Consider the following 10722-nt stretch of genomic DNA (forward strand, 5'->3'; position numbering starts at 1 on the left):
CTAAATTTGAAAATAGTTTTTACCTGTGATCATTTTTCGTAAAGCTAAGGGTGTTTATAGATTGTCCTTTTGGCGGATTTGGACAATTAACGCGCGATATATTTCGAGCTATTAACGCGTGAGCAGAGACTTAATCCTTTTTGGAAATCGTTTCAAACTGGTTCAAAGAAGATTATATGCCATAATTGGTTTGTTAAAAGGAGCTAAATCTACCTCTTAGTACTTAATATGGCGTGCGAGTAATGTTTTTTTTTGGAAAAAATCTCAAAGTATAAAAATATGATTTATTTCTTTCACATATAAATTTTTCATGTTATTACTGCTTCATTGGTCTTAAAAGGCAGTCGAAACATTCAAGGCTTCGCCATGATACAAGCAGTCTTTTTTTCACTAGATAAAGAAAGATCAATTTCGTCCCCGTGTTGACCAAAAATGTTTCTCATACAGTTTTCATATATGAAATAATGCTTATCATACAATTTTGTACAATTCCATAGATATAGAAAATGTCAAGTAAACTGTAACATAAGCCTTTTTTCATATATCGAAGTTGTAGGATAATTTTTTTCTTCATAAATCATTCAGTCGATTCTTTTTAAATTTTATTTCTCTAAATTTTTCGGATGTATTCGTGACCAAACACAAGTGACTAAAATTTGGTTTACTCAAAACTAGAATCACTAAAAGGTTGATCGTCTGGCATTTACAATGCATTGGAAATGATTCACAAATTTTATACTGAAAGCATCAAACTTTAAGATTTTGGCGAAAATTTTTAAAGATGATTGTTTAAGAAAATTTTTAAATTATTAGACATTAATCAAGGTATATAAAAACTGGGAATACAAGGAAAATAACTGGGAATAAAATCAAGGAAATTAAAAACAAAATAGGATTTTTCATGCCTGTTTGAAAATATTTATTCAGAGAAACGGAAAAAAGAATCCAATTTTTGTGTATCCAGGACTACGTTATACAGACAAAAAATTAAAGTTTGCATTCAAAATTTATTTGCGGTTGAAAAAAAAACAAAAAAAAATGGGGCAATTTCAATATTATTTGTAAAATTTTTGTTGCCGCCTGGACACAGTTTTTTTCATCACTAGACTGTTATACTGTTCAAATAGCAGCAAAAACTAATTCATTTTTTTTTCAATGAGTTTTTGAAATTGCATGAAAATTGTTTGATTAGCATTTTTCTAAACATTTGATGTATGGAATTGTAAGATAAGCATTTTCGGTGTATGCAATTGTAAGATAAGCAATTTTGGTTTATGGAGTTCAACCCTGGTACTTTTGAAAGGCAGACGGATATATAGTTGCAATTAAGGGCAGAAGGATCATGCAGAATTTTGTTCTGATATGAGAAAATCTGTTTGAGCTTGGTATCTATTCAAGACTTGTATCTATTCAAAATTAATTTTTAAAAAGGAAACGAATTTTTTTGGGAATCACAATGGATATTGGTTGAAAAAAAAATTAAATAAAAAGTCATTCTGTTCTTATTTTATAACTTTGTTTCTCGATAGGTCACATAATTTCTTACCCATTAACAGGACTCGGTTTATCCTCTGTGTGGTACCATGCCTTGTTGTAGCTGCCCAACGCTATATATGGCACGTAAAACTTTTTTCCACCCTCTTTAATGTAATTCGACCAATTATCGTAACTCAATTGTGATTCACGTGGATACCGTTCGATAAAAACTAAAACAGAGAAGGTACTTCGTTTAGAGGGGTCCCTAAAAAACTGAAAGTTAATTAATGGCTTTAAGTATCCGATAAATCTCCCGACAAAATATCATATATCGAGCTTTTTTTCAAGATATCGTAGGATTTTATTTGCCATCTCCTTAAGAGACCATTTCGGTTGAGGGACATTTTAACAGGGGACCCATGTTCAATAACATTAGGCATCGATTTTTTACATCTTTACTTTAGGGACCCGTCTCTTAAGTTCATATCACACCTGTAAAAGTAATCAAGAGAAAGGTAAGAGGGATCAGGAATCGACATAATCGTTTCGATAGTTGGTTTTGGCAAAACATGTTGTAATTCGTATGGCTTTTGTAGATTCAAAATGAAACTGCAATATATAAGTTCTTTGACGGAGAGAAAATCGCCAAGTTCAAATAACTATCGATTGTATGTCTAAATATTTGTTAGGTAACGTTGTGGCAGTAACAATTGTATAAAACTACATATTGAGAGTGGAGAGTCAATAATTTCACGAGATACTGAACAAACACTAGTCCAACATGCAAACATTTTTTTCTGGTGGGCTGAGATTCCTACAAAATGAAGTTTTAAAATAAGTGTTTAAATGTATAGGCCGTTTCCCAAAAAAATTATGTTTAGTTTTTAAATTTTTTTTTTTAAAAAAAAGGAAATCAATCACGATTTTCAGGTCAAGCGTCTAGACAAAAAATCTTTGAGTTATCACTTCATTCTTCGGTTTCACTTACGGTCCGAAAAATGCCTTTTTCAGTCTACAATATCAATCGCTTTGTGAGTTTTTTATCCAAATTTTATATAATTATTGGCAAAAGTGTTGTGCAGAACGAAGAGCGAACTGACTCTTTGAATTAAAATGGGGCTTATAACGATTTAAGTCTGCGACGCAGTTTTTTTTCTGGCGACAAATGACGACAACTCCTAGACGTGGTTTTAAACAGCATTTCTATACACGGTATCCGACCCCTTTGTACTATTTTGGGATATCCACTTTTGGATGACTGCCCTTAAAATTGTTCTAAGGGCGCCTTCGGCGCCATTATATACTAATTTTGAGGGGGGAGCGCGCGCCAAAAAAAACGCGATTTTTTGGTCGAAATTTTCCAAAAACCGCCCAAAAATGCTTTTTTGGCCTGTTTTTTGAAAAATTTGCCTGCGGCGCAGAAAATTTGGTCAAATTAGCCTCTTTATACTGGTTTGGGAGAGCTCAAAATATTAATTTTGTGGGCCTAAAAAAAGGTGGACAAAATTTTCAAAAGCTTTTAGAAAATCCCCCCCCCCCCCCTCGAGAAATTCCTAGATCTGCGCCTGTCTATACACCCAATGTTCTGTGGCCCCGAACCAAACAACTCCGCATATAGTTATGTAGCTTAACTTTTTACCACCAAATCATACTTAGAAAATATTTTTCAATAATTGAGTGGCCATGTGTCTGCCAGCAAACAAACGGCCATTTCTATATGCAGTGACGGCGACTGTATTAAATGTTTCGGAAAACAGTTATTACTGCATCAAACCGATCAAAGAGACAGAACTTCTGTGACGTTTACAGTCGAATAACATGGTCAAGATAATCGAGAACACGTCATAAACAGTTCTTCAATATTCTTTCAGATTCGATCGGATCACGGAAGATAAGAATGCATTATAGTATTACAACTAGGTCGTGGCAGGGTTCAAAAAGTGGTAAGATTATGATATACTTGCAAAAGTCAATGAAAGTTTTGATGAACATTAAGCTTTGGTTGGAGTTTCATTACGAGGCATAAGAAACAGCACACTTTATGAGTCTTAGTTTCTAGAATTGCGCCGAATAAATATTTACTCTCAAATAAATAAAGATAGGCCTGTTCAAGCCTTGCTGTAAGAAGAAATTCACCTTATACAGAAGAACTAGCTGCCCCAACTAGATATTTGCTACACATATAATGCATATATGAAAATCATCAACAAAACTTTTTGTTGGATCATTTTTGTCGGACGGTATGAAGAACAGAGAGCGACGAGGAAGGTGTTACATCTCATTCCGTCAATCGGAAAATCGGATGCTCGAGGTGCACCATGATCCGCGCTCGTTGCGTAAGGGTGAGGCAACATATTTGAGAAAAGTGCAGAATATTGAGAAAAAGGCTCAAAATGGTTATCTTCAGGGCGGATTTGAGGAGGGGGGCATACGCTCTTCCCCCTTCAGGGATTTGACCCCCTGCCGACCCAAAGGGTCCCCCCTTTGGTACTTTTGAGGAAATGCATTTTTTGTGAAGAAACCTCAAATTTTGGTAAAAAGGCGCCTTTGGCGCCAATATATACTTACTTTGAGGGGAGCTCGCGCCAAAAAAACGCGATTTTTTTGTCAACATTTTCCGGCTTTTTTGACCTGTTTCTTTTAAAAACGTGCCTGCAGGGCTACAAGGGGTGAATCTAGGAATTTTTTGTGGGAGGATTTTTATTATGGGTCGTCCAACTTAGTTTTCGACTAAGCACCGCCTCCCCCTCTCTCTGAATTTACTCCTGCGCATACTCCACCGCTGTTGATTGGACAAAAAGTTAGTATTCATATTTCAACCTATTGCTTTTCTGCACCATCCACCCCCGCCCCATTCCACCCCCTGTGGTAAGAAGTTTTGAATAAGATTTGAAATTTAAACGACACGACTAGAAAAAATAAAAAGAATAGCCAAACTTCTCAACTGAAGTGGAAGTAGCTTGGTAGTCAGCTTTGAATGGATGTTATTTAGAATTTAAATAGCAGCACAAACAGAGAGAAATCAAATATTAATTTAAAAGCGGAAAATCAATATGACAACAGAGAAAGTTTCAAGTGATCATATATCGAGCCAAATAAGTGTCATCTCATCGTCATAAATATGCCACAGAAATTTTGATTTGAATCAAACAATGTTCGCTAGGAAGCTTAGAAAACATTGCTGTACACATATATTTCATGTTTCTTACTCGTTGAATAATTGATCGTAGTTTTAAATTAGAGTTTCAGCTAAACTAACAAAAATCAAGTGGTCATCAATTTTTTTTAATCTGAATTGATGAGTGGCATGTGATCCCCCATGTTATGGCAGCATGCACAATTGAACTTCAAGATATGTCCATCTCTAGTAGCGAATTAAGGGGGAGGGGCAGACCTCATCGCCAACCAAAAGGTCCCACTTTTTTACGACCTTCTTTTGGCTAACTAGCGCTGAATAATTTATAAAGAAGTTCGGCGCCATTAAAAAAAGGCCAAAGACGGAATTTATAGTGATTTGGGAGAACTCGTAGAATCAGTTTGGTCGATGTATCAAAAAATCTCGACAAATATTTCAGATACTTTTCAATTTTTCTAATTTTTCATGATGTTTTTTACGAATGTGCAAGTGGCTATTCACTAAAGCTAGATTGAATAGCGCGCAATTCAAATGTTCGGCCAAAAACTTAAGTATAGAACAATTTTAACGAAATTCCTTGCACCCTTTGAAACATATTGTTGTCCTTTGATCAAAATTAAAATTATTTTCCACATTTGATCAATTTATGAGGTTTAAGAATTGCTTATTGTTCCGACTTTCGATACGAAAGTAACGGAATATTTGTGCTCGGGGTGGGTTTTTTTTTTCTTCAGACAAATTTCGACTTTTTAACTAGCCATTTTTGACGGAATTTTTTTTATCATTCAAAAGGTATTGTTGTCCTGAGCTTAAATCTGAAAAGATATTTCACCTGTGATCATTTTTTGTAAAGCTATGAGGGTATAAAGATTGCCACTTTGGCCATTTTGACTAATTTGGGTTAATTAACGCGCGATATAGTTCGCGCTATTAACGCGTAAGCGGAGATTTAATCCGTCTTATAAATCGTTCCAAATTGGTTGAACGAAGCTTATTTTCCATAATTGATTTGTTACAAGGAACGAAATCTCTCTTTTTGTACTTTATATGGCGTGTGGGGGATGATTTTCATAAAAAAATTCAAATTTAAGAAGAAAAAAAAAATTTCATTTTATTTTATTTCATTTAATTTTTTGTATTATTACGGCTGCTCCATAAACCTTAAAAGGCAGTCGAAACATTCAGGGCTTCGTCCTGATAGGAGCAGTCTTGTTTGATCAAAGTTTGAAATCAACGCGAGATATTTTGCGTTCTTATAACGCGGGTGAGCCGGAAACTGAATTATTCCAAATTAAAATGAGGTCAGCAATTTGGTCTTATTGATATGTTACTAAACGCTAACAAGACTGCTCGTATCAGGGCGAAGCTCTAAACTGAATGTTCCGTTTGCCTATTTAGGTTTATGGAGCAGTAATAACATTAAAAAATAAAAAATAATAAAACAAAAGGAATTTTTTTTCTAAAATTTGAATTTTTTAATGAAAATCATCATCCCACACGCCATATAAAGTACAAAAGGATAGATTTTGCTACTTGTAACAAATCATTTATTGCAAATAAGCTTCGTTAAACCAATTTGGAACGATTTCTAAGACGGATTAAATCTCGCTTACGCCTTAATAGCGCAAAATATATCGCGGGTTAATTGTCCCAAATTGGCCAAAGTGGCAACCTTTAAACACACAAAACTTCACAAAAAATGATCACAGGTGAAATATCTTTTAAAATTTGAGCTCAGGACAACAATACCCTTCGAATGATATTAAAAAAATTCCGTCAAAAATGGTTAGTTAAAAAGTCGAAATTTGTCTGAAGAAAAAAAAACCCACCCCGAGCACAAATATTCCGTTACTTTCGTATCGAAAGTCAGAACAAAAACATTCCTTTCTACTTAGCATAGCCAGTTGCGGGAGACCACGAAAATAAAAAAAAAACTTAAATTATTTTTTTCCGATATTTTATTAACTTTTTCAAATTGTTGTTTCTTCTTTTTTTGAACTTCAACTCATTCACTAAATATTTTTTTTTTTCACTACGATAAATTTTATAATGGAAAAATAAAAACTATTTGACCAGCGATAATTTTTGTAAAGTTACTGTTGTTCAAAATTTAACTATTTGACCAACTTGTGACCAATACGGCGCAATACCTTTCATGCGCTTTGCGAAATTTTCAAAAACAGAGAAAAAAAGAGGCCAGCTATTGAGTAGTTATGAAACAACCAATGGTTCGTGAAACTTTTAAAAAAAGAAAACCCTGGGCCAGGTGTCGATGGTTATAATACGTGCTACACGCTGATTTCATTCGTTAAAATTATAGTTTAAATTAGAAGATGGCTTTTTCAATAGAATGTCATCAATGTAATTAAATGCAAGAAAAAATAAATTTTACAGAATTAATAAGCAATCGGATTAAAAATAACTTCACCTGTATACAATCAATCATCATGCTCCAAATTTAAATATTAGTATCTTACGTCAATAAGGCTGTAACTATGTACCCTATTCTTGTTATTTGAGTTTTTCTATTGAAAAAAAAACTTTCAATTTTTTTTTCACTTATTTAACATGCTTGCCAGTTCTTGATGCTTTTTTCGCATTAGTTAGAGAATTTTTGATTTACAACCGTAATTCCGATTAATTTTTGTCAAACATTTTATGTCCACTTGAACAGTCTTATTTTTTCCTATATAATTCCAAATGAAAATCATAAAAAGACTCAAAAATTATTGAAAGTTTTAGCAGTTCCAATAAATCCAACATAAGCCACAAAATTTTGAATCAAGGGCTCAATTAAAATTGAGTGTAGTTTTTGGTAAAATTTTATGAGCAAACTGGCGGCCCAATTTTTTTTTCAATTAATTGTTATAAAATGTGCCCACGCCTCACAAAAGAGTTTCACGATAATGAGGTACTGCAAAAAAAATTTACGATATAAAATTTTATTAAAACTTCAGGAAATTTAATTATTTCCAGTCTGAAATTCTCAATAAAGTTAAAAAAGAAAAAATCAAGAAAGAGTTGCGTATTCCAATGATCAAAAAGGTTAGAATAACGACAATCTAGATCAACTTACAAACTTTTTAAGGTTGTAAAAGTTTTTCCAAGACTGCAACTTCCTTTCTGAACTCTACAATAAGTTAAAAATTAGCGAATGTAAAAACACTGAGACGTTGATTCAATTGACTGAACATTTACGTCTTTCAAATCAAAATAAAGGTAAAATTCATCATCCAGGGATCCACTGACAAGGTTGTCAGTGGTTTTCACTGCAAACACGTGTGTAAAAAAACGTCAGTTCGGGCCAACCCACAGTTTTGAATATTATATATTTTAAATTCTACACTAAATTATGTCACAAAAAACTATTCTGCAATCCACAGAGACTTTCCTTCTCTTTTGGCAAATCCAAAAACAGATTTTTTCTATGTAATAATAGAACAATTTTGCCTAATTGAGATTTTTTGTGAACAAAAAGTATGATTTAGATTCGGTTTGGAAAAATATTTAGCAATAGCTTGCTCAAAGAAAAAGTGTCTCTACAAATGTAAAAACAATTCGGAGAAAAAACCAAATCTGTAATTCACAGAGCTCTTCAGTGTTTTCACTGAAATTTTCTTAAAATTTCTGATGAAGGAGTTTTTCTGGTAAAAGTTTACCACCTATGTTTAAACTGTTAGGTGTTTTTGTAAATTGTTATGACTTAAACTAAGCTTGAAGAAACTTTTACTGATAGTTCAAAAAGAAAACAAAAAACTAGTCAGTCTAATTTTTACAAAAAGGCTTGTCTGCAAATAACATCAAGTAAATTTGTCTGGGAAGCATAAATTACTTCCGCTCATTTCTATCATATGTTTCGATAAGGTTTCAATTGTGAACTTCAGAGCCCCTAGGCTTTTCTTGTGATTTCAGTATTGTTTTGTCATTTGGATAACTTAATTTTTTTTTACTTGTAAAAATAGAATTACACAAAATCGTTCCCCAAAAGCTCAGCGGTGGCTTACCAAAGCTAGAGTTTGAACTAAACGTCCTACTTTTTTGTATTATTATTTGGCACTTACGATCTTTACCGGGTCTAGTAAAATGTGAAATCTGAAGGAAGTCGCACTATACACCAAGTGGCTTCCCAAAGCTAGAAATTGGAACCAGATCTAAATTATAATTTATTATTGGTTATAATTAAGATATTTTATCCCTATAGAATATTAAAGACTAACCAATCACAGTCCATCAAACTAACAACCCACTTGTTTGTAAATGCTGAAATTACTTGTAATTTCAGCACCAGAGCAATTTGAATTTAACTTACATTTAGTTGCTTTCTCCAAGAGACCGACTCGTAACAAAACCAGTATACTCTAGATCTATTGAGACTAAGAGATATAAGAGTAAGATTAAATCGGTATTAGACTCAGAAGTTGCACAAATCTATCCGGCCGAAAATAAGATAGCGTGACGAGCAGACGGTGTACCCTATCTGAAATTAGTCTATGAGTTAGACGACCATCTCAACTCATCTGGTGCGACCAAAAGTCTCGAAAAAGACCTTGAAAACAAATTAGCTGAGAACTAACCAAATAGATTAGACTTAGACAAAAAACATTTCTGAAAATGTTACATGACAACAATTTGGTTGAAACGTCTCTACGACTCAATAGATCAGAGTCATTATTCCGAACAATACGAGAACTACCCGGTATTGGAAAAAGACCTCGGACAAGAGACGATATACGACTACAAAGGAATTTACCATTAAGTTCCATGATCGTACGGCAAAAGCCAACACAAACGTTTATATTTAGAATTTTATCAGCCTTGAATTAAGTTTTTCTTTTGCAAACATAGCATCTTTGAAGAATAATCTTCAACGACGCTTACAGGCGCTAAACTTATTATTGTACAATAACGACTGATAAAAACATCTCTAGTCGTTCTCTTCAAAAATCTGCAGTAAATTTAAAAAGATATCTGGAAAAAATATTTATTGAAAATAAAATTATAGAAATTAGTTAGTATAAACACAAATTGTTGGTATACATAAATCATTTCTTCATCCCAGCTTCATCACTTAAAACATAACAGCGAATCATAAATCTACTAACAGCATCAAAAACTAATAAAACAAAAATTTTCTATCAATCAAACCTTACATCAATTTATAAAGGCCTATCCTAATTCTTATTTCCATTTAAACTAAATTTTTCAAACTTAACAGATCATCGAGGCTTTCCTTGGACCTTTAATTCACTTTCATCTAAATTAAATTTAATTTCATTCATTTTATATCCTGATTATTAAGGCTTATCCTTGGATCAAATAGAACAATTTTGTTCTCCCCCTCACAATTAATAATGTGTCTAACGACCTCAAACGTCGATTCACTACCCAACCCTTCCTCAAGACCCCGGACTAATAGAAATTTTTTAATCACACTAACCATTCTAAGGATAAACAGTGAAGAACTTAAGAACTTCGGTTATTCATCCCTCACTTGACCCCCCCCCCTCTTACCTGACCCAGGATAATACTTAAACTTAGGAAGTTTAAAATAGTATCTAACGAACTACTTGTGTTCTAATTGAAGCTGAACCTTGTGGATCGATTTACTATTCTCCAACCCTTGACCACAATCAATACCCCTTAATAAGATTATGTAAGTTAACACCTTAACTTATACTAGCCACGAGAAAGTAAAAATCATTCTCAGGAATCGATATATACTTTTCTCTCCAACCCTGAAATACATGACCAAAGTTTGGCTAACAACAAAAAATTGTAAGAACTAACAGTTTAAGACATTAAAAATCACTAATCGCAATATTGCATCCGTCATCCTAAACCTTATGTCACTAGACAATTTAGGAAACAAACAAACAATCATATTACACAATTGTGAAATGAACAGCGAAAAATATGATCTCGTAATCACTCCATACAAACAAACAAAATGATATTTTAGAACAAAACGACAGACAATCACAAGGAAAATTTTAAGCAAACAAAGACAATTTAAACGAAAACGATTTTCAAATCGAAGAAGGGCAGTCTCCGAATCAGAAACCAGTAATTTAGAAGAACTTTACAGGTTAGAAGACTCCGTAAAAAAAATT

The 10722-nt window shown here is 33.2% G+C and overlaps 1 protein-coding gene across 11 annotated transcripts in view; it reads right to left on the bottom strand.

Annotated features, from left to right (window-relative positions):
• LOC134840078 (galactosylgalactosylxylosylprotein 3-beta-glucuronosyltransferase P-like) overlaps positions 1–4484 on the bottom strand; it is a 97232-nt gene extending 92748 nt beyond the window's left edge. For 3 of the 11 annotated variants that reach the window (XM_063855756.1, XM_063855757.1, XM_063855755.1), the window contains exon 1: positions 1547–1653. Coding sequence is in view for 8 of the 11 variants with exons in the window: in XM_063855749.1 (XP_063711819.1) it covers positions 1547–1706; positions 1969–2047 (239 nt within the window). In the remaining 3 variants the exon portion in view is untranslated. Of the gene's footprint in view, positions 1–1546; positions 1707–1968; positions 2291–3240; positions 3878–4044; positions 4138–4313 lie in introns of those variants that run through there. The other 8 variants (XM_063855749.1, XM_063855752.1, XM_063855750.1 and 5 more) reach the window with 8 other exon arrangements.
• Between the last annotated feature and the right edge of the window lie 6238 nt (positions 4485–10722).

The sequence above is a fragment of the Symsagittifera roscoffensis genome, chromosome 2 (genome assembly GCF_963678635.1).
Source record: "Symsagittifera roscoffensis chromosome 2, txSymRosc1.1, whole genome shotgun sequence".
NCBI classification, from domain to species: Eukaryota; Metazoa; Xenacoelomorpha; order Acoela; family Convolutidae; genus Symsagittifera; species Symsagittifera roscoffensis.